Source organism: Carlito syrichta, unplaced genomic scaffold, assembly GCF_000164805.1.
Source record: "Carlito syrichta isolate Samal-C Ts95f unplaced genomic scaffold, Tarsius_syrichta-2.0.1 Scaffold314875, whole genome shotgun sequence".
NCBI classification, from domain to species: Eukaryota; Metazoa; Chordata; class Mammalia; order Primates; family Tarsiidae; genus Carlito; species Carlito syrichta.
In genome coordinates, this window is record NW_007258971.1 from 297,682 (window position 1) to 322,487 (window position 24,806).

General features: G+C 41.2%; 1 protein-coding gene across 7 annotated transcripts in view; it reads left to right on the forward strand.

Moving 5' to 3' along the window:
- SGIP1 (SH3 domain GRB2 like endophilin interacting protein 1) overlaps window positions 1–24,806 on the forward strand; it is a 219,983-nt gene that overhangs the window by 136,530 nt on the left and 58,647 nt on the right. For 5 of the 7 annotated variants that reach the window (XM_008072195.2, XM_008072196.2, XM_008072193.2 and 2 more), the window contains 9 exons: window positions 4,004–4,015; window positions 7,273–7,297; window positions 8,236–8,287; window positions 9,552–9,637; window positions 12,634–12,726; window positions 15,283–15,357; window positions 17,613–18,095; window positions 23,291–23,418; window positions 24,577–24,703. In XM_008072195.2, the coding sequence (XP_008070386.1) occupies window positions 4,004–4,015; window positions 7,273–7,297; window positions 8,236–8,287; window positions 9,552–9,637; window positions 12,634–12,726; window positions 15,283–15,357; window positions 17,613–18,095; window positions 23,291–23,418; window positions 24,577–24,703 (1,081 nt within the window). The remainder of the gene's footprint in view (window positions 1–4,003; window positions 4,016–7,272; window positions 7,298–8,235; window positions 8,288–9,551; window positions 9,638–12,633; window positions 12,727–15,282; window positions 15,358–17,612; window positions 18,096–23,290; window positions 23,419–24,576; window positions 24,704–24,806) is intronic. The other 2 variants (XM_021706008.1, XM_021706006.1) reach the window with 1 other exon arrangement.

Consider the following 24,806-nt stretch of genomic DNA (forward strand, 5'->3'; position numbering starts at 1 on the left):
TCAGACACCAAATAAACCACTTGCAAAGTCTGTGAGTAATCAGATGTAGAGATGAAATAATAACAACAGCAGACAGAATTTACTGAGAGCTTATCATGCCTACACAAATGCCTGCAATCAGAGACAAATTGGCCTCCTGCAGATTATGAACAACTAAATAGGTGTTCTGTTTGGTTCTGCAGCTAAAAACAGTCTTAGCCCACTTTTAAAACTAGAATATTTCAAAAAAAAAAAAAAGCTCTAGAGGATCTGGCAGCATTAAGCCATATTCTCATATGGCAGACAGGGGGTGCACCTGAGTAATACACTCCATGGTGTCTGCTTATCGGTCTCCTAATGCACACATTACCACACTCTAGGCACCCCTCACCTCCCGCCCGTTTCCACCCCTGCAAGCATTTGCATTTGCAACTCTGGACTTAGATCTCTCCACTTATAGAAGATATCAAGACCGGCTGAGCACGGTGGCTCACATCTGTAACCCCAGCACTTTGGGAGGCCAAGGCAGGAAGATTGCTTGAACCCAGGAGTTCAAGACCAATCTAGGCAAGACGGTAAGACTTCGTCTCTACACACACACACATACACACACATACACCAAACACACACAAATTAAAAGACCTGAATACCACATGTTCTCACTCGTAAGTAGACCCTGATCACTAGTCACATGAGCACAAGGGTGGGATTGGCAGGCGTTGGGCACTGCCGGGTGGGGGAAGGAAGGAGGAGTGTGGAGGCCCGTGATGACACAAAGCGTACCTGGTTCACTACCGGGGAAGTGAGGGCACCTAGAAGCCCAAACTTCACCTGCATGCTGCCGACTTAAGTAGTAAGTACTCACTTGTACTCCTCAACTCTATAATAAGTAAACAAATTATTTTAAAATTGTTTAAAAATATTAACTGGGGTGGTGGTATGCACCTGCACGGTAGTCCCAGCTACTCTGGAGCCTGAAGTGGAAGGATCACCAGAGCCCAGGAGGTTGAGGAAGCAGTGAGCCGTGATTGTGCCACTGTACCCCAGCCTGGGTGACAGAGTGAGACCCAACTAAAAAAATAAAAGAAAAATCTCGGAAAATATTAGCATCCTGAATTAGTTTTCTTGGAAGAAAATTCTATACATTGGTAGAACAAATGTAGACCTCTAGGGCTTCAATGTTCTTGGGAAATGACAGCGAAAAGGAGAAAATAAAATTTTGAACAGGCAAAGACTCTTCCCACCTGGTTTCTTTGGTGTCTGAGCAAACTTCCTACAACCCTAATTAGATATTAAGGGTTCAATTCCTAGATTTCTCTTGGTCTTCTGATGCATTCTGGACAAGGTTTTGGAAAACATTTCATTTTCCTTTCTACTTTTATTTCAGTGTTCAACTTAGAGATGATTCTTGCCTTGTACCTTGAGGCTGTTTTCAAAGTCAGTAAACACTGCTAATTTATGTTTTGGTCCCTGGAATGAAGATCTTTGGTTAGAACATACCATATTTCTAAAAGTTATATAATTTTCAATGTGAACATGTCAACCTAAAAGAAAATACTGCGGCCTATATATAAAGTTGATAATGATTTTGCTGTTTGTTGTCCAGCACAGCTGAAGCTACTTTATGCTCTATAATGGTGATAATTAACACCTATAAAGACCTTCCACTTGACTTCCAAAATTATTTTCCTTTCAAAGGTTTCATTTAACTCTTAATTATAAATGTTGAGGCCTTCTGGGTATGCAGTTTGCACAGCCTCTAGCTGTGTCTTTTGGGTTCTGTGTTTTAATCAGCCTAAAACTACATGATTCGAGCAGTCATTCTTTGATGAAGGTATTTTGCAAATGGAGTTTTCAAAATGTTTATTATAAGATTATCTTTTACTAGAAAAAATGCGAGCATAGACTATTGATTAAAAATATAGATTTTTAACTCAATGGAAATTAAGATATGACTGAATTTGGGTGGATTAATGAAGTTATTTTGAAAAGTTTTCTGTATAATCTTATATGAATAAAATGTCTTATATTTAAGATTCACTCTGGAGATTTGCAATCTGAATTTTTTATTTTGCATTATTTCTCATAATTTCATCTTGGAGGAGCTTGTATCACTTTTAGTCTCCTATATGCTATGTTATTTTTTTTTAATTTTTTGAGCTGAGGTCTCCCTCTGTCACCCAGGCTGGGTGCAGTGGTCCAATCACAGCTTACTGCAGCCTGTAACTCCTGGGCTCAAGTGATCCTCCACCTCAGCCTCCTGAGTAGCTAAGACTACAGGCGTGTGCCACCCCACCAAGCTAATGTTTTTTATTTTTTGTTGAGACAAAATCTCATTATGTTGCCTTGACTGGTCTCGAACTCCTGGGTTCAAGCAATCTGCCTACCTCGGCTTCTTAAAGTGCCGGGACTACAGGCATAAGCCACTGTGTCTGGTCCCTATTTGCTATATATATATAATTTTTTGTTTGAGTCGGGGGTCTCACTTTGTCGCCCAGACTGAAGTGCAGTGGCACAATCACAGCTCACCACATCCTCAACCTCCTGAACTCAGGCAATCCTTTCCACCTCAAAACAGTATGGATTTGTCAATAAGGGAATTTAAGTCCAGAAATACATATTCATAGGTCTCCTTTTTTTCTAACTTTTAAAAAATTGCATCCATGCAAATAGACAGGGTTTTAAGAAAGGTGGCATTAATATGGAGCGGTACCTGGAAAATAAGGCAAATAAATTCTAAAATGATACAAGGAAAATAAGATAGAATAAGCATATCTGAAGTCCAAGCTACTTGCAAACTGGTCTGAGAAGTCACCAGATCTAGATGTGTTTCACAAGGGCACTGTTCTTTAGGAGTCCTTCAACGTGTCTTGCATGGCATCATAGAAAGGACAAGAGAATGGGAGATGAGAAATCTCAGTTCTGTCTCTGAGTGTACCCATCTAACAGGAGATGCAAGATCTCAATTTTGTCTCTGGGTCTACCCATCTACTAGCTGTGGGTCTCACTTTCCTCGCTAGGGCATACAGGCTGTTGCTTCCTATCTACGTTCTGGAGAGAAGATCATCCACTTCCTTTGAGCAAACTCCTGGCCACCTTTGCGTTTGTGATCCTGACTTGGGTTTAGGGAGGTCACCTTTAGTGATTGCAAGGACTATCCCACATCTTGAAAGTGAAACTTTGAGCAACATCTCTTTCCCCTCTCACATCCTCTTCACTCTGGTTATGGCAGAAAGATCTAAAGAGGGTCCGTGGATAGCAGCCATAATCCATAATCAAGGAAAGGCAAAAGGAAGAAGTCATACGCCTGCTCGTTGTGCTGTTGAGATATCATCCAGGCCACCGGTGTCCCGTTGGTGCTGGACAGTTTTTATTATTCCCACCTGTGTTTGTCAGGGATTCCTCATCTTTCCCATACTTCTACCCATTGGCAGAGGCTTCCCAAATCACCAGGCCAAGAACATATGTTTCCCAAAAAAAGTCCTCATAAGCACACATTCCATAGAACACCAAAGAGAAAAGCCAGCCAAGAAAAGGGCTCTTTAAATCCTGTCTCTGACTTTTTTGGAGCTTCCTTTTAGACCCTAACTATGTGTGAAATGCACTACGTTTATGATTTTACTAACACCTTGTTGTGTAGGGAAACCGTTTGCCCTATACTACCTATTCCTTATGTGCCCACTTCCCAAATAATCTAGAGAAAAAAATCCTACGGCAAGACATTAAACACTGTCAGTAAAGTTTTCTTGTACGTTTCTGCCTTGTTCTCGTGTATAAGTAAGTAAAACTCAGATGTCTACATGGGCAAAACCGTATTGTGCAACAGAGTCTCCCAGGTTCTCCAAAGCCTCCTGTGGTTTAAATGAGCCCAAAACACTAGAACTGCCTGTCTTCCTTTGACCTGATTATTTGGAGTATATGTTTGGTTAGCTGTTTTCTGTTGTCTTCTATTGCCCAAGCCTGTTGACTGATCCATCATTCTCTGACTAGGTGTCTGTTCTCTCTTCCTTTTTGCTGATCACAGAGGCGCAGCCCGGTAAGAACTCTCAACATTTTTACCTTAAACATGTATAGAGAAATTTGCAGCCAAGGCAAGGTGGCCAGGTTGATTTCCTGTTAAGTTTATGATAAACCAGTGTGAATGGGGCAAATGGATTATGTCTACTGGTTGGAAGCCCCGACCCGTTCGCCAGTGCACTTTTCCTTAACAAACTACATTAGTACATTGGGATCTCAACTCCTAGTGCTAAATTTGAAAAATGTATGTATGCAGTGTGTGTGTGTGTGCGTGTGTGTGTGCGTGTATGTGTGTGTGTGTGTGTGTGTGTGTGTGTGTGTATAAAAGACCTGGAGACTAGCCAGAAAGCACCTTAGAAGTTGATAGCAAGGTGATAATAAAGGATAATACTAATAAAACTATAAGGAATATAAGGAAACCATTCTTAAGTCACATTGTTTTAAAGCCTGAATTCAAAATAAGTTCCAGGATCATAACTTGGATTGGTCAGAATATGCTAATACATAATTATAACTTCCATCTGATTTGAAAGGACATGCTTTCAAATCAGTCCTCCCAGGCTGCCACGTAGTTCTAAATAATTTTCATCTCTGAAGACAAACCTCAGAAGGGTAGATCAATATTAGTTTGCATTGTTCAAAGTGGAATCTCAGTCACTTTCCTCAGATTGAAGAGTATGATTAATTAAAAACAACCAAAAAAGAGTCTTTGCTAGTTTAAGATGACCTCTATCTACCTGACCAGTCCCTTAAGAGGGGAAATGAAACGGAAAACAGAAAACTGTCTGAAATATCCATAGGCCTCTGCCAACTTAATTATTAGTGACAAGCTGGTCGTTCTGTTTAAACGGAATAGCTGAGGTTCAAAATGGCGTCTGCAGAGACAGCTATTCTTTCTGGATGTGGAGGACGTCAACCCAGCTGTTTCTCCCAGATCAGAAAGAGTGAATTCGTTAATTCAAAATGAAGAATATTTATTCACGATCTAAATATAACTACAAACAATCATTGAAAGGAGGAAAATATGGTCACTCTTGGTAAGGAGGAGAAGGTTTTTGAATCCTATGGGCTTTGTTCTTGAATGTGGTTTGTGTAGTCGGCATCACCTTAACCTTGTTCTGGATTTGCCTTGCTGCACCATTAAGGCCATCACAGATCAGTGTGCTGATCCAGCAGACAGCAGGACTTTCTTTTCAGCGATTTGCTGATGATCGTTCGGATATTTGTTCCTTTCTAAATTGATATTAGCTTTATTATTCCTGATTTCTAAACAATAGGGTTTCCTTGCATATTTCTGCCGTGTCTTGCTTGCACTTACCTTGGGATTGTTCACTTATGAAAAGTATTTAATAAAAATGTTATAGGGACTTCTTATTTAGTACCTTTCAACAGTGAGTATCTGTTGAATGAATTGACACACCTTAGAATTGATTAATACAAAAGAAACTTACTGCCTTTCTTGGTTTCATGGGAATTACGTTTTTAATAAAAGGAGTCGGACAGAGAGACTAGAAGTTTCTCAATGTAGTCTCCGGGATCTCCTAACTACTAGATTTCAGGTCTCACAATACTAGATGGGCTCTGTTCCCGCAATGTCACTTATTAATCTTGAGGTTGACTACTTGGAACCAAGGCCCCTCTATCTCTTCCTTCAGACCTTATTAATAAAATTCTGACTATGTGAGGGTCCATAACCCCCCAAAAAGCTTAACTTCATTTAAACTGTCTGTTCTTTAATTATTTCTGTCTACAGAGTCTTTTTTTCCAAAAGCAAACCTGTATTCAAACTCCCATAATGATGACAGATTTAAGTGGCCATATTTGTTTGCAAGTTTTTAGCAAATAATGTAATAATTCTCTGTATGTTGCATTCTAAAACAAAATAAGCCAAAACATATAGTTAGAGATATTGAGAAAACATTGAATGAGTCCTTGTTCAAATTGAATCTGCTCTTCTATCATAAATAGGTTCAAGATGGGATAGAAAATTCTGATATCTTCTTAGGAACAAGGAAAAGAAACTTCTTATAGGGTGATTACAAAGGTGCTAAATCTTGTCCCAAGTTGCTAATGTATAATTTGAAAGAAGAAAACATACCTGTGATCACCACATTGAGATTTCACTAATGTTAGAAAGTAGGTGAAGAATGTATTTGGTGGCTACCCACCAAATGTGTTAATGGTCTCACTCCAAGGATGCTTTCTTATGTGCACTTTCATGTTTCCTGCCCTCAATGCTGCCCTGCCATTCCCCTGAGGCGGGCGTGGCAAGCCATGTTCTATCCCGTGATACAACCCTCCCAGTGGTCTGCTTTTCTGGTAGCATCTCTTGCGAAAAAAACTTTTCACAGCCTCTGGTTTTTAATCAAGACTTTTTATCTAATCCAGCCTTTTATTACCTAAATAAATGTATGCTAAGGCATTATAAAAGTTAGAGGTGACCTGCTCTTATTATTCCTGCCAGGGATATTTGTATTTCAATAATATCAATAATATTGAACAATAATTTTATTATTATTTTATTTGTATTTGTGTATATATTTTATATATACATATATAAGTATATATGTTTTATATTTTATTATTATTTGATAACAGTAATAATATACAAACTTTTGTATTTGAATAATAATGCCTTGAGCTAAAGAAGTGACTCACAATTGGTGGACTGATGGCCTAGTGGTAGGCGAGTGGAAGAAATTGGGAGAATGAGTTGGGTGGGGTAGGATTTCCAGGCTTCCTGAAAAAAGCAGTTCATTCAGTGGCAGAAGCCTCCCAGTTTCTCTCTTGCCTTCAACAGTTGCCACTTATGCTTTTAAAAATCACATCGGTAAACTGATGCCTATTTCTAGTAGCTACTTAGGGACCCCACCTGACTAGGAGCATACAACACTCCTAAATACATTCTACAATTTTCAAACATCAGACATAATGTGAAACTTTGATTTACTTTATCTGCTAGAGTTCAAGAATTTTTTTTTTAATGGACTACTTAATATTTGTCTTTAATTTACCAAATCTCCCAGGTAAGGGGTTTCCTCATTAAGGAGACTTATAATTTACCCTTCCTTCCTCTCCACAGTCTTTGAGTAAAATGAAAAACTGACTTCTGTGTGTGTATCTACAATTTCCAACTTAAATGTGGTTCTGAGAAAAATTTCATTTTCCCCATCTGCATTTCTTTGAGCTCAGTTTAATTGCAATGACAGAAATAATACATATTGTACATAACATATATGTGGTCTTAAACCTTATAGTGTCTATTTCTAATTCTAGGGTGCAATTAAAAGGAACTTATCCAGTAAGTATATCTTAGCTACCAGAAATAGAGTACGATTTAAAAGAAAGAATAGTTCCTTGGATCTTGGAGCTTATATACATTTGAATTATACACTCTTGGGCTTAATTTTTAAGACTTGTTTTTTTTGTTTTGTTTTGTTTTACTTTTACAGCAAAGGATTATTTTAACAATAAAGGGCCCATGTGGGTTCTGAATGATTAATGTTTAAATTCTGAAAATGGATATGTATTTAGGGAAACATTGCTATTTTCTTCCTATATTTGTCAACTCTTGCAGTCTCACTTAACTTTAGAAATGAATTCATCAACTGTGCATTTGCTTATGGGGGTGGGAAGAGCAGGTGGGTACAAGGAACTGAAAGAAGGAACTTATCCATGCTTATGGTATTTGATACGAAAATTTGAGTCAAGTGAAATGATGGGATGTAGATTATGATATACATAGGCACAGTTTTCCTCTACTGCATACAACACATTCTAGGAAATTCTAAATTCATGGTTCATAGTCAGAGACACAACATTTTCTTGGCATTTCAAGAAAAGAACAAGCAGAGAATGCTGGATTCATGTACTACACATATGGCCTGGCTTAGTGTTCTCTTATGGTAATTAGGAAGCAAAATCAATCAAGGCAGCAGACATTCCAAGAATGGTATGCTCTTTCACTAAGCTCTGCAGTGTACAAATCTTCCATTTGATGGCTTATCACAGCAGCTCCTTAGTTAATGAGGTTTTACAAATGCCAGAGAAAACGCCACGACATATGTCTAATATATGGCTGTTGCATTGCCAGGGGAGAAGGTTTGTTTTGCAAAGTTTTCATACTGAGTTGCTTATTGATGGGACTTAAATCTCAGTGTTTCCAAACATAGCTTATAAGATATATCAGAAGGGAATGGTAAAAACATGTCTAAAAAGTCTCTTTGTTCTGTGCATCAGGTGAAGAAGTGGCAAGACCCAGGCGTTCCACACCAACCCCAGAACTTATAAGGTGAGCGTGGAAGACATCAGTTGCGTTTTATGCAAGCCATCATGAACTTTTAACAGTTAGGCAAATCTCCTTTGGGCTAAACTCTTGGCTGCAATTAATCAAAGATCTACCCAAACATGTTAAGTCCAAATGTCCACAGCATGGTCCAGATAGGTTCTCATTTCTCACAAGTGCAGTCCAAGGGAGACCTTCAGGGAAGTTCTCTGAACTTATCTAAAGTAACTGACTGTCAGAATATACAGTCCCCTTGCTAATGGTAAGGCTGATGTTCTCTTGTCTGGAATGCTGACCTGAAATATGACTGTATTACCCTACGAACAGAAGCCTGTTGAGTTGGACACGATTTCTTGTAACATTCCACCTGCCACACACCAAAAGAATCTTCCATTTTGTTTTTTTGTTTTTGACAAAGCATTACATTTTACAGTGTATTCTTCAGGTTAAATCATATACAAATAGGAATCGTTGTATAAAAAGACTGCTATTTCTATTTAAATGCTGGATTCCTCTCAATCCTTTTCCTCTTCACCCCTCTTCCCTCACCAAGGACACACAGACCTCAGTAGGAGCTTTGAGGGGAATCAGGTTTGGAGAAGAGACAGAGACGAGTATGCAGCCCTTTTCTTCGTAATTAGTCTGCAGTAATACTTAGGACAAGGGATGGAAGTTTAAATGTATTATCCTGCTGCACCCTCTGATTTCTCAGCACTCCTCTTTCTGAGATGTACTGTACTGGGTATTAGTAGGTTAAAACTAGTATGTTGGGATTGGGGGGGAAAGATGAAACTTCCTTGGTGGCTTTTTATTTACTATCCCATGCTTGACTTTCACTAACTATAAACTGTATAAACTATAACACAGATGTGGTGAAGACAAATGTAAATCGTTTTTGAGATCTTAAGGGAGAAAGACACTTTTCAATACATGGTTATTTCTAGTATTATCTCTTCTAGGTATAGAAAATCACGATGCTTTGAAAGAGTTTTTCTCCTTCAACTTAATTTCTAATGGACCAGCACCTTGGTCTTCCATTGAGAACATGGAACTCATTTCTACCAATTCCCTGTCCCATAATACATTTAACATCCTTATGTAATACTTCATAACCCCACGGAAGTTTGTATATTCATGCATGTGTACATGCATACATGAATGCATATACGCACTTGTTTTACCGAGAAAAATATCCGAGATCTTGTTTATCTTTCTGAGCATTCATTTTTGAGCCCTTTCTCCATGTTTTGCCTTAATGTGTGTGATTTAGCAAAAAGCCTCCAGATGACACGATGGCTCTTGCTCCCCTCTTTGGCCCACCGTTGGAATCAGCTTTCGATGAACAGAAGACGGAAGGTAGGAGAAACCCTATACATCTATAGACTTGTTTTTCTTTTTAATCAAAGTATAACTTTTCTGGAGTAAATGTATATGTTTTGACGCATACTTTTAATATATTATCAAATCCTCACGAGAAAGAAACGTTCTGATCTAGGCGTGCTGTCTAGAACAAAAGTTTAGTTTACGGACCTCTATTATTTAGAATTTGAAACTTTACTTCCAGAAATGTCTACTGGCTAACAAACTCACTCTTCAAAAGAATCACTTCAAGTCTACACATACACCTGTCAGAGCGTCAGTGCTCTGTGAGCCAGACAGCCATCATGCGAGGAGTCAATATGACTGGAGCCAGGCCTGCGCACACCGATCCCAGTCACCATCTTTGTGATCCAGCCACTCTGAGCACATTTACTCTCCCTCCCACCCCATCAACAGACATGTCAGTCGGATTCCTCACAACAGTCACTGTTTGCTGGCTCAGACCTAGCAATGACCTGGGATCATTTAGCAGCTTAGAAATAAAATTCTGAAGGAGGAGTCTCCTCATTTCTGTCATCATTGTTAAGTTTGCCTATTCAATATTGATTCCTAGAGTTAAACATCTAACTCTTTTAAATTAGCCGTTGTGGGGGGATGGCAGTAAGTGCTGTGTACCTTATTGTAAAAGGTAACTCTCTGTAGGTTGCTCTCTTTAAAAAGAATCTAAACTAATCTGTTCCTGAAATGTGTTTATGTCTAATGCATACGTCTCCAGTCGCTGTGTTTTGGTAATATAGAATGTTTTTGTAAAAATTGTTTGACTTAAGAGCACCATGGTATATATACAATAATAACACATTATCTTCCTAAAACCTATTGGTAAAGTGTCCTAAGTATTAAGGACAACAAGACCTGGAAGCATAATGAGTAAGCTAAGCTACATTGACAAAGAGAACTCAAGGTACAGTGAGTTAAACAAGATTGAATTATGTTACCATTCATGTTAACAGTCTAAAAGTAGACAACATAGGATGGATAGGGTAGCTCTCTGCAGTCTTCAACATGCTGCCTTTATCTCTGGGGCCAAGAGGGCTGTCCCAACTCTCATCAGCTCCTGGTCAGAAGAAAGGGGCAGGGACAGGGCCAATGGAACTCACGGCCAAGTTTAAGAGCAAAATCTGGAAGAGACGCAAATCACTTCCAACCAAAGCCCACTGGAGAGAATGCGGTGTCATATGTCCGGCTAAAACTCTGTTAAGATAGAAAATAAAATGAAGAATGGACTCTGGGAGACAACCAGGGGTCAGCCATGCCTGATTTTCAACGAAATTCCTTCAGTGATTTACATATCTGTAACTTAGAATTCCTATGTACATCACCTATGATTAGTCTTGCTTTTAATGCCCTAGCTGCACTGTGACTAAAGGTGGGAATTGATTTATTGTACCTGAATCTGCCTAGATAAGGAATTCCATAATTACATGAAAACTTTTTATTAAAAAATAGAAATCACTCTTTAAAATCAAGACAGAGTCTTACACTGAATCCATGAAAAAACATACCGCTTTATATATTTGGAGAATGTTTCCTTTTGTGTTAAAACAAAACAGAGCTAAGGCCATCTTTAAGGTCTGTGATGGAGAGAGGATACAGCCCTGGACTTGGCCAAGTGTCTGACTTGATTGTTCTGTAGATGGTTTCAGCCCCTAAAGTTCTTAGAGTTGCAACATTTGCACCAGCCACACTAGTTCTTCCAATGCCCACACTTTCCTTTCCTATCTACTCACCTTTCTTTAAAGTGATTTTTCTATCATTCGTTGAAAAGACACGTGAGGGGAGGGAATACGTATTTGGGAGTCATGTATGCCTGAGTCAGATCTCAGCACCTCTCCTTCTGCCATGGATAAATTTTCTAACCGCTCTAACCCCTGGTTTCCTTTCCCACCGTGGCGCTGCTATCAACCACATAGTGATGCTATTAGAATTAAAATGCATAATACATATAATGCATAATAACAGCAACTGGCCTTGTGATAAGTGTTTTATATACATTTTACATATACTATATCCTTTCATCTTCTTTGTGACTCTCTGAGTTTGCCCTCATCTCTACTTTGCACTGAAGGAAGACAGCTCAGAGAGGTGAAGTGACTTGTCCAAGGTCCTACAGTAGATGCAGAGACTAGATTCAAATCCACCTCCTGCTGACTTCCCAGCCGGCGTTCTACAGCATGATGAATCACAGCAGTACTTGCATGGTCCCTGCCACATGATAGGTGCTGAGAGGAGCTACCTATTTACATTGCCATGGCAATTTTTGAACATCAAACCAGAAGAAAAAAGAAAGAGAAGAAATGTTAAATTCAGTGTCCTGAGGCCCCTAACCCAATTGCCCTGATTACTGTAGATGTGTAAGCACTTGTTTATTTTTCTGATTCTCTTAAGATCTTCAACAATCCTGAATTGTACTTCACTTCTTTAAAATAAAGATATCCCACAAGCCTTTTCAGAACCATTTCATTTCTCTTTGCGATGCCATAAACGGTTTATTTAAAGACTCCGTACAACCCTTTAAAGATAGGAACCGCTGCACACAACCCAGGCATTTTTCAGTTTTGAAGCATATTCATAGCAGACTTTGAATAAACCAACTTATACCAAAACAAATATCCACGGGATTAATGCCTGGATTTTGCAGTGGGTACCAGAAATGACGTCAGTATGTGTACCGATACTCAGAATGTCCTTAAGTGACCAACCGGGAAGGAAACGCAGATTCTGCTTTGTGGCTTTTTAGGTAGCTACGTGTAGGCACACAGACACCCTCATGCACACACTCACACCACACTCCTATATCTGTTCTCTGCTTGAAAAGAGGAAGGAGCAGCACATTCCCAAACTAATTTTTCAGTACTGAGGCAAGAGGGAAATCGTTTTGTGAAGCCCAACTTTAAATGGAGATGCTAAGTTCTAAAATGCGGGGGTGTTTCTTTTTTGAACTCACCCTGGGAATTTCTCTTTTATGTTTCCAGTTCTTTTAGATCAGCCTGAGATATGGGGTTCAGGCCAACCAATTAATCCGAGCATGGAGTCGCCAAAGTTAACAAGGCCTTTTCCCACTGGAAGTAAGTTGTATGTCTGTTCTATCTGGAAAAATCGGTGACTCATTTTACTGTCTGTCTGCCTAGTGAGGTGAGGCAGCTCTTAGAAAGTCTACGTAAGCAATGTTGGAACAGGATGATATTAAAAAGAGATGTTGTTATTCTAGCAGGCTTTAGAGTTAAAGGGTTCGGGGCAGATTATCAAGGCAGGAAGAAAACAATAAAATAAGTGAAAATGATTGACCTTGAACCATTCATTCATTCAATATGTATGTAAGAGTGAGAGGCGAGTGAGCTAAAGAACTTACTATGTTCCGGGCACTGGGCTATCACAGGACACAAAGGTGAACAGGTCAGACACAGTCTCTGCTAGTCCGACAGAACCACTGAGGCTGCTGAGGACAGAGAGGACACGTGAGAGGAAAGAGTGACACCTGGAGAGAAAGAGAAACAAAGCTGAATGGTAGAGGGAAGCCGAGAGAAGAGATCAGGCAAATTGAACTTTGGCAAATGTTTGTGAAAGCAGCCATCAGCCCTGCTTACCATGCCCCGCACCAAGTGGCTGGGGAAGGAGGTCCTGAGTCTATGGAGCCCTTCACCTGTGGTGGCTTGGACTATTTGGACTGAATGGGTTGCTCAACTGACCAAGCCATCTTTCTTATGGATTTATTGAACTCCCCTCTCAGTAGATTTCTCATAGCTTCCATATCAAGCATCCATATGAAAGATACTCCTTAAAAGGCCATTGGGAGGATCAGATTTCAGGAAAAGGTGTTTTTTTGTGGGGTGGCAGTGGGAGGGCGGTTGCAAAGGGTATTTTTAATCCTTGGGGCTCACCTACAAACCAACTCACACTTTTTCCAGTGTGAGCCCCAGGGCTCTGCTTTTGAGTGCCTAAAAAAATGATCATAAGAATTAACCAAGAGGACTCATATTCAACAGCTATGAGGTTATTTGTTGGGACTAGTGTTGCTATGAAGTCATGTGATACAGTGTTTTAAAAGATATTTCCCTCATTAAACAGGACAGGACTAACAGCATTTTCAACAACTTTTTAAAAGCTTCTTAATTTTGAAAGGTTCTTTTTTAACTTTTTATTATGATTTTATTTTAAAGATGTGGGATATAATTCAGGACTAGGTATATAAGTAGTCAATGTACAGGTAAAGAAAGACATATTTTTAAAAGATTTGGGCCACAATGGCATAACTTTGAATGTTTCTACCTGCTATTAGGAAACAAAACCAGCAAAAAAAGAACTATCCCTAGAAAACCCTTCCTAAATACCAAGAAAGTAAACAAACGAGATGTTTACATAGACGATGTATTGGTTTCAAGTCCAACGTGTTTCAGAGTTGTGAGTCTTGTGTGCGGTGATTACACTTAGCACAGCAGAAGCTGTGGTTTAATTGATGTGCATTATGTAATTCTGCTCATTTTGTTGTTGCAGCATAACTTAACTATTTTAGCTTCCTGGGCTTTTATAGTATTTCATTTGTTTTTACGATATTTTGTTGATTGTGATCTGGATTAATTTCGTGAAAGAGTTCCTTAATTTTTGCAGAGCTCCTGGTTGACTCTGAATATCTGTGGGAAAGTATGATACCCAGGGCAACCCCTTCGGGTCCCCTCCCACTGTGGAAGCTTTTCTGTCCTTTCAATAAATCCTGCTTTTCACTTAAAAAAAAAAAAAAAGAGATGATGTCCTTGCGAGAGCGCTCCAGCTACGTGCCTACCTGACTCGCTCTACTGTTAGGTTTTGAAGGACTGGGTCACGTTCAAGTTCACAACTGAACTTCAGAATGGTTCGTGAAATCAACGTGGATTCTTTGGATCTTCCAAATAGGGCAAATGACAAGAAAACATACACTTAAAGAAAGAAGGCGCAAAAATATACCTGTTGAAACATTAATTCCAAACTTAGCCCACAGAGTGACAAGCACAGTTCAGAAGGGTGAATGTCTTGGAAGGGACCATCATACTTTTGTGTGGCTGTGATTTTTAGCCAAAGAAATCTGTTCATTCTTCCTTGACCCAAGGCACTTAGCTTCTGACTTTCAAAAACGTGCTAACATTTAAGAAAGACAACTTTGAGAAATCTTTCCAGACTCAGTGCAGGCTAAGAACCCCTCCCGTGAGCCCCTCCCAGCCTGTTACCATTTCTGTCATTGTACCCTGGACTGTCACTATCTGTTAACCGGATATTCATTCAGTCCGTGGTAAACTTCTTGAGAACAAGTGCTATTTTTATCGAACCCTATGTCCTTAGTTCCTAGTACAGGAGATAGGATTTAGTTGACACTTGAGGTTTGTTAAAAAATATTTAAATGAATAAAATGGTGATATTACTGTTATTACCTGATATTCTTTTGACAAACTCTTATTCTCATGAACGGGGAGAACCCAAAGGGGTCCTGCTTTCCTTTGGCTTTGAACTTTAAAACATTTAGATCATTCGTGACTATTCGGTTTCCAGTAGCAGGAATAAGAAAAGAAAGCCCAAAGTCTGCTTACCCACAGCCTGCCGGATGGCTTAGGAAGCTTGTGATCAACCATGCCTGCCTTCCCATCTCTCTGCAGCACCTCCTCCACTGCCTCCTAAAAACGTGCCAGCCACCCCACCCCGAACGGGCTCCCCCCTAACGGTTGCACCAGGTAAGCTTTCGTTTTTCTGTTCTGGGATGATGTGGCCAACAGAGCAGTGGCCCCGGACCAACTTGCCGTTTGCCCTGTTGGAAACTGTAGACTATACTGAAACATTACAGGGTGGGCATTTAGTTTTGCATTCATTGCAGTGTTTTGTGTATATTTGTTTTAAAGCACCATTCCCCAGTTGCGCGCTCGCTCTCTCTCTCTCTCTCTCTCTCACACACACATACACACACACACACACACACACACACACACACACACACACACATACATAAACACACTCACACGCACACAGACACACACCTCCATTAATTTTTTTCTTGGTATAATTGTTGATTGAGTGCCACATTTACTTGGAAAATGAAAGGAAAAAAAAACTCAGTGCCAAAAGTCATTGTTTAATTAACCACCACTTCATTGGATCTCATTTTTAGTGGTTTATAAATTAATAGTCTCAAGGCACAACTGGTATTTTTTCAAGAACCAATAAGAAAATTTTGTAGAACTAAAACTGTCTACTCTATGAAGACATAAAATGGTTTCTAAAATGTGCAGCACACTGGTGGTGGGGAATTTCCCCCCCCCCAGTCGTCATTCAGGTATTATCCCAAGGCAAAGAGATATGTAAAGATTATGAAATATGTATGGCAAGGAACTGCTGCATGCCTTTAAATGGATAATTTCTAAGACTCAGCTTTACCTTCTATTAAAATCAATACTTTGTAGTCATATAATTTATAATCTGCCAAGTCTTATCGGACTAGTAAATTGAAAATCAGAATAGGTATTTCATGTGCCCGGGCCCTTCAAATGTGTTTCTTTATCATTGTTGGGATTCGATTGCGGCTTCATCCTTAGCTATGTGTGCATCCTGGTGAGTCTGATTGCTGCACAGCAGGGCGTTTATCAACGAAAGTGAAAGCAAGGCATGGTCATTTATGAAATATATATTGACTCTAACCCAACAGGGAGCCATCCTGAGTTCCAAAGGAAAGGTGTTTGCAAGTTCAAGCCATCTTGGCCCCTTGTCTTTCCACAAATTACGTTAGATATAAATAAACCTGCCAGCAACGAAGGTATAAATATTGTGGACCATGCGAAATGCTACCCCATTTATCTGTAGCCTTGGAACCCTGAAAGTTAAATCCTTTAACACTAGAAATATGGAAATACTAGGCTGGTTCTTGTAGCCCAAGAGTTATTTAAAGGTAAAATGGTTTCCGCTCATGCCTTTCAATTATTTAGGTAACAATTTTTAATGTGAATAATTTCAGTTTACAAAAAGTGCAGTTTCTCACACTACAGTTATTGCCAAGCTGTAGATGATAGTTTTTAATTCGCTTCTCTTATTAGTATGAATTTTAAAAAATAGCGACTTACAGCCATACCACCCTAAAAAGAGTAGCTGATGCTAATGTTTAAGCAAAACAGAGACTTTTCTGCATTATGACTTCATATAAATATATATCATAGTAATGCCTAGAATGTTAACAGGTAGGGTTTATGAGAAAAGGAATTACAAAGATTTTTTTACAATTTTCTTTTCTATTAAACAGGCATTTATGTAACACTTCTAATAAGCGGCAAATGCCTCCTGAGTAACCCATGTGTGTGTTGTGTGTGGAGTATGTGTGTGTTTGTAAGTATCTGTGTGGAGATCTCTTTTTTAAATGTTTGTACTGTGCTTCTGGTGTTCTGAAGGTAAAGAATACATAGCCACTTAGTTTCACCAAACACTCTAACGTACTAAAGTAGACAAGCTTTTTAAAATGTGAGGGTGATTTGCTGTCATCGATTATTTTTGTAGCGTGTTGTGTGTATTTCAGTAATTCTAATTTTCAGCAGTGGGCTCCCTTTCGGAATTTGCCATTCCAGACAAAGCCCGTACTTCTCCATGGACCTAACATTGCCCTCTCACGATGATCACACCCTGCACCCTCGTCAGCAGCCCTGGAGGGCGGTTCACACTCACCACCTTACAATGATGGTAAAAGTAGCCGTGCTCGGCTTGCAAAAGAGTAAATCATAGCACCAAAAGGCGATGCTCACATTATGGAGACAGGAAGTCTCCCCTCACCTGCAGCCCTAATCCAATAGAGATATTTTTACATCCTAAAGAAAGATGCCCACTGAGGCCCCTCCCAAGACAATGCACTTGCCAGGCTCCTCCCACCTCCACCTCCCCCCCCACCACCCCCCCCACACACACACTATTTTTAAAGTCAATTGAAGTTTAAAATCAAATACTTTAACCACAGGAAATGACCAGTCAGCCACAGAGGTCACAATCGAAAAACTACCATCAATCAATGACCTGGACAGCATTTTTGGCCCAGTGTTGTCCCCCAAGTCTGTTGCTGTCAGTGCTGAAGAGAAGTGGGTTCATTTTTCCGACACGTCCCCGGAACATGCTCCTCCAGAGTCGGCTCCAAGGGAAAAGGCGGTGTCCCCCCCGGCGGCGCCAGACAGCCCGGCTGACGCCCCAGCCCCCGGGCCGCCTGGCCCCCCGGGGCCTCCCGGGCCTTCTCGACACGTCCCATCGCCGCTCGATTTAGAAGACGTCCAGAAGAAAGTCGCCGAGCAGACCTTCATCAAGGATGATTACTTAGACACAATCTCATCTCCCAAAGATTTTGGGTTGGGACAGAGAGCCACCCCGCCTCCCCCGCCACCACCCACCTACAGGACCGTGGTTTCGTCCCCCGGACCTGGCTCGGGCCCTCCGGCGGGGACCACCAGTGGTACGTCTTCCTGCTTGAGTGTGCTTCGTGTGGCGGGAATGGCCGTGGCTGCTGCCGTGTGAGCGACACCCCTCTGCTGCCGGGCAACCGGCTTCCGAGCTGCAGCCCCCCCGGGCTGCGTGTCTGTGCCCCGTGGGTGTCTGGCCCACCCAGTGCTCGCAGTCGTGTCCGAGTCTGTGGATGTGTTCTGCCTTGTGCCCCCAGCCCCTAGGCGTGCTTGCCTTGCGCCCCGCGGTCGAAAGCCTTCGCCTTTGCAAAGAAAGCTGTGGTGTCGTGGTTTGGGCTGCAGAAAGTTCCAGAAAGGCAGATTTCACAGCCAGCGGTTTGATGGTGAACGTCTGACTCCTTGTCAGAGGCCCCCATGTTGGTCGATGTGTGTGTTGGTGAGTGGGGGGAGGGGTCCTGAATTTTTCTATATTTTCTTCTTTCAGAAATGAGGGGGAAGAAACATGTTAACCCCTCTAATCGCTTTAGGAAAAAAAAAAAAGACGCACGGTTTGAAAAGGAGATTTTAGGGAACAGGAAGCAGGGGTGATTGATCGCATGCCCGATCTAATCAAGCTGTCCCTAAAGACAGACTCATTTTCTGAACTCCCCATTTGACACCTCTTCAAGCTAAGGTCGACTCTTACGTGTGGTGACAGGTGATGGAAAAGTCTACCAGAGACGTACCTGTGGGGAATCTCTATGCCAATTCTGATACTGTTGTCTTTTTTTTCCCCCTTATTGAAGCTTCATTTTGTGTTTTCTGATCATGAAAACACGGCGGCACCTGCCAGACACACCAAAGAAATCTCACGCATCTTCAAATGCATCTTCCTCCACGTCATTGATTCCACTGTTGCTCACATTTGTCTGGCGAGATCCCCCGATGCTTTCCCTCCTCTGCCTGTGGGTTCTGTTTTGGCACCTTCTGGGGGGTGCCCTGTGCTATTTCTTTCTCATTTGCTTGGAAGGAGGCAACCAAGAGTAAGGTGCTTAGGTTTAGCAAAAGACAGAAAGTCTAGCCTTCGGTCATCATTGCTGCCTGTTCCAATGGAGTATCCTTCAGTGTGAGCAAAGGCCTCTGTGCTTAGAGCAAGAGCATCCAAGGGACCCAGAGGAGGGCTGGGAGTTCACCTGTACTGCACACAAAACCAATTCGTTATGTCATTAGGTGTGCCCTCCAACCCTCCATCCTCCAGAAAGAAAACCTTTTCAATACTCAAGAAAGTTTGGGAAGTCTTGCATTCAAAAAAAAAAGAAAGAAAGAAAAGAAAAGAAAAGAAAGGACCATTGGAAGTCTTTATTTTGTCAATAATAGCAATTATATCATCTTGTCCTGGCACCAAACTAAGTGCTTCATGTGAATTATTTTATCCTCATCACACTCCCACGTGGTAAATACTCTTATTTTCCCCACCCTGCAGATGGGAAAACTGAGACACCCACCTAAATACCACACAGTGTCATCAACAGGATTGCCAAAAGTCTTTCAAAACGTCCTCCTCCACACTCCTCTCTCTGACTCTAGTGGGCTGGGGCACTGCCCTCCCTTGCTCTTTTAGATCTTTGGGGGGATACACAGCTCCTTTCTCATCTGGAAAGATCATGAAAAGCCCCATGTGAACCTTCAGACCCCAAACCGAAAAAAGCTCCTTGTCGTAAAAGAGGAGTGTGCTTCCATTGTTTTCTGGGGGGGGTTCTCTTTCCTGGGCTAGGCTCGCAAGTCTTTTGAAAGGATGCTTCAAGGAACACCCTCCTCCCTCCAGGGGCAGGACACGGTCCTATCCTCAAAGTAAATACCTCCAGCCAGGGGTGGGGAGGACACATGTGTTTCATCTGTCATCTGTGTTTGGTATTCATTCGTGTTTCCGCTGTCACCTTTCACAAGGCTCTAGGAGATACTTGTTTAATTGAATTGACCACTGACTTTATCAAGAAAAAAGAAGCTTTGGTTTTCTTTCTGGAATTTCAGAGAATTTCGTTGTTATTTTAATTTTTAGCCTCCATATCCTTATTTGCAATTATTTTTAAATGTTACCAGTAAAGACTATTGATTCTTAATAATTGAGCTGGAAAAAGCTACACTTTGCTGATATTAAAGGATTGGATTTCTAAGTGGAAGATGGAACGAGGCCACTGGAGCCCATGAATAAATAAAGTGCTGCCCGTTATCTCCTTAATTAAGTCCCAGTTTATTTGCTGTTTAATCTTTTATTGATGGAATGTACACAAACCGTCAGAATTGTAAATTTAAAATTAAAGCAATAGGATACAGCCTCACGTTTTAAAGATTAGCAATGCTTCTCATTGCCTTCTTTTTATGACACTCAGTCTGAAGGAACTAACTTTTCTTGTACTTCCCAAAGTATACTAATTGAGGACAGTTATGCTCACTTTTTAAACTTTATCACATCAAGGTGACTGTCACCGTCCAAGTGCAGACAGTGCCTACAGCCTTGCAAATCAGAGGAGTTACCTCCTGTTGAAAAACAGTTGGAAACTAAGAGCTTGCTCCAAGAACTTTAATTTCCTTATGGCAAAAAATTATAAATACTTAGTCTGACCAGAACAGTGTTTTGTTGGAATGCAGACACTTATTCTTGGCAAAAAGCTATCTCTTCTCTCATGTGGATTTTGTGACAGGGGACAGGGGAAAATAGTTGTGATGACCTGCAGCAAGTTTGGAGACCGGAGAAAGAGAGGAGTAAGTACAAAGAGAATGTTCAAGTTTTTCAGCTTGAGAAACTAAGGCAGTATTAACAAGTGTTATACACAGATACACACAGGTCAATAAACAAATGAGTCTGAGTTACCTAGGGTCGAACTAACCAAATACATTTCCTAACTACCAGTCTTCCAGAGCAGCCATGTCCAAAATAGGAGTCCCTAGTACTATTTTATTAATTGTGGCTATTTTATAATTGTAATAACTTAAAATTAATATGAAAAGTCAGTTCTTAGATACAGTAGTCACAATTCATTTTAATGGAAATGTTCTTTTGCTTTACATACACCCTCTTTGTGGCTTTCTAACTGCACATCAATTATATTAATTCAGCAAAGAAAAAGTAATTTAAACTGGGCATCCGTAAAGAAAAAGGAAAAACATTAACTTTGCAATTAATAATTGATGTTTTTTTCTTTAGTTTGTAGTTGTGTTTGTACCAAAGGTCCAATCTTTATCATCATCATCAACATCTCTTGCCCTTCTTTTGTGTAGCATTTTATTAAAAAAAAAAAAGATTGATCAAAGACTAAGAACATTTATATTAAGAGAGATGTGTGCAAGCCAACCATGCAAAAATAAGAACAGACTCTATGCAAAATGTGGGAATCCACCCCACAGCCCCGCTAAAGTTGCAAGAGATTGCATTTCAGAGCTTTAGAGATACATGATTTGAGCTGTGTGTCCTTGAACAGGTTACTGTCTCTGAGCTTCAGTTTCCCTGGAGATTGAACAATATGTACCTCCAAAGCCTATTGGGGATAGCACAAGTAGAGTGCCTACCACAGCCCCTGACCCTATAAAATAAAAAGTAAGAATACAGTAAAAATAAAAATCCAGGAGGTGGTAGTGGTGGAAGAAGTGGAGGTAAAGATTGGTATCGTTTCACACTAATGTGATTACACTTAGAATAAACAGTACAGAGAAATGCATTTATGGTTTCAGATTGTTTCAATGAGAGGATCAAGGTTTAACCCCCCCACCCCTGGGACTTTCCTAAAACAGGACAGATTCATGAGACAGTGGATTTTGATGTTCAAGTTCAAAGCTCTTTGAGAGTCTGAAAATCTGGAGACTGAGATGCTACTCTGGGACTCTCCAGACATCACAGTTTTGTCCTGTGTTGGCGGGGGAGGTAGCATGGGGGTGGCATGTGTTGCAGGTCGAGTTTGGATATCATCCTGGGGCAGGATTTTTTAGAACTTTCTTGGAATGATTTGATACTTGTGTTTCATACCAAAGTGACAAGACCTCAGGAGTAGTTGGAACTTTGCTAAACAAGATCTTTTTTGAATACTGAAGTGACTTTCTAAAGGTTCTTAGCCAAGTAGTTTTTCCTTGTATCTCAGACATGGCAGACGAAAGCCAGACCCCCAAGTCCAGAGACCCCTCTGGTGTGCTGATTGGTGTGCATGCCAGCCTCAGTGTGTGTGTGTTTCACATGCTTGCCATTGACAGCCAGAAAAGTAAATCCAGGAGCTCTTCTAAAAATCATCATAAAAATCATCATGAGCAAACTCTACAGTGACAAGATTCCAGAGCAGTCTCCTTCACAAAATAAAATCCTCAAAATTCAGTGTGTTTCTGTTAAGATTCTAAATGTAGCTGGGCACAGTGGCTCATGCCTGGTAATTCCAGCACTTTGCGAGGCCAAGGCAGGAGGATCACTTGAGCCCAGGAGTTCAAGACCAGCCTAGGCAACATAGTGAGACCTTGTCTCTACAAAAAGTCACACACAAAAATTACGTGGGCATGGTGACACGTTCCTGTAGTCCCAGTTACTCCGGAAGCTGAGATAGGAGGATCGCCTGAGCCCAAGAAGTTGAGGCTGTGATCGTACCACTGTACTCAGCCTGGGCAACAGAAAGAGGCCCCAATTCAGGGGGAAAAAAAAGTTCTAAATACAAAGTACTCGTATCTAATTTGCTTTCTTATATTTTGCTCTTTGCTTAACATCAAGTGTTTGGGTACATTGATGAAGTTAGCACTCATATTTTGACAGACAGTCAAAAGCATAAATCTTTTATGTACGTCTAAAAAAGAAAAATCTAATGTGGAAAAATCATTCACCCTCCTTCAAGTTCTAACTTTCATTTTCATCCTGGACATAAACAAATTCTAAATACGTGCACAAAACAAGAGAATTTATCATAAGTTGAGTGTGTATGTGATCGCGATGACAGGTACCTGCCACCCCACCAAGAGTCTTGAGAATTTACCTTCTGTCACTGATAGAGTCATAAAAGGATTTACCTTTCACTGGGTGTCACATGACAACAAAAGGCAATGAGCTTCAGCTTCTGCTATCAACCATAGTTCAACAACTTTTTTTTCTTTATTGAGAAAGAAAAAAACCCCACGTGCTACAGTGTCCGGTATAGTCATTGCCAGGGTGAAAAAAAGTATCCGGGACTGGTGTTGTGCCCTGACGAAAGCTTTGGCCCCCTGTGTTTCCAGCCGTTTTCAACACCCGCTTGTTTTTCAGGTGCGTCCTCCCCAGCTCGACCGGCCACTCCTCTGGTTCCTAGCAGCAGCACCACTCCACCCCCACCTCCTCCCCGGCCTCCGTCTCGGCCAAAGCTACCTCCGGGAAAGCCTGGAGTCGGAGATGTGGTATGTTGCCCTCTGCCCTGGCTTGCTTGGCACCAGATGGTGAGAATGCCTTAGCACAGGACATCTCAACTTCAGGTCATAGCGTCTACGTTTGTACAAATGACCCTTACAGGTAGCATCTGGAAGTTGCTACCTTGTGGGTATACATTCAGCCCGCCTCAAATCTCTACCGTCTTTGAAACCAGGGGTAAAATGACAGAATAGGACAGTTGGACGTAAATAAAGATGGTCATATTCAGTTGTCCTAAATCCTTTTGAAAGGGAGGTGCTTCACAATATTTGTCTGATTTTTAGAAAACTCCAAGAGAGGGCAGATCTTGGTTTCTGACCCCAGAAAACAGATAAGTTATTGGTGGTAGGCACACTATGTGAACATCAGAAGGAGAGCAGTGACCTGATGAATTTGTTGCAGAAGTTTCTTGGATTGTGTTTTAAGAGGGGTGGAAAATGTTCTGGGTGAACAATTAAGAGACTTGTGGTGGAGGTAGATTTCTTTGGCATTTGCGCACCAGAGTCACAAACTGATGATGTCCTTACTATTTGACTTGGCTGAACAGAGCTCTCGAGCTGTGTTACCTGCTGAATCCCTGAGGACAGTGAGTTCACAGACCTGAAACAACCTGATGCAGGTTGTGAGTTTAGCATGTTATGATTTATGGCTTCTCCAGCTCCACCACACAAGCTCCTGTAAAGTAGAATTAATTTCAGGGTAAAAATTATGTCATCTGCCCTCTTTCAAGAACCTGAGTTATGGCCGGGCTCGGTAGCCTCAGCCTGTCATCCCAGCACTTTGGGAGGCTGAGGTGAGTGGATTGCCTGAGTCCGCAGGTTCGAGTCCAGCCCGGGCAACTTGGCGAGACCTTGTCTCTACAATAAATCAAAAAATTAACCAGGCATGGTAGCACACACCTGTAGTTCCGGCTACTTGGAAGGCTGAGGCCGAAGGATTGCCAGAGCCCAGCCAATGGATGCTGGGGTGGCTGTGAGCATGCCACTGCCCTCCAGCCCCGGGCAACAGAGTGAGACTCCAACTCAAGAAAAAAACAGAAAGAAAAGAAACTGGGTTGTCTTATCAAGGCCTGGGAGACTGTAAAAACATGGAACAAAAACGCTGCATGCAACCTGTGTGTCTAACACTCTCTTTTTTTCTCCCTGCAGTCTAGACCTTTCAGCCCTCCCATCCATTCTTCCAGCCCTCCTCCAATAGCACCCCTTGCGCGGGCTGAAAGCACCTCTTCAATCTCATCGACCAATTCCCTGAGTGCAGCCACCACTCCCACAGTTGGTAAAAATTATCTCCTGTCTTTTCATCTGTTTGTGGTTCTGACTGGCTGTTTTGGGGGATCTGAACTCTCCAAGGCCCTGTGTTTCTGGTCGAAATTGTTTTG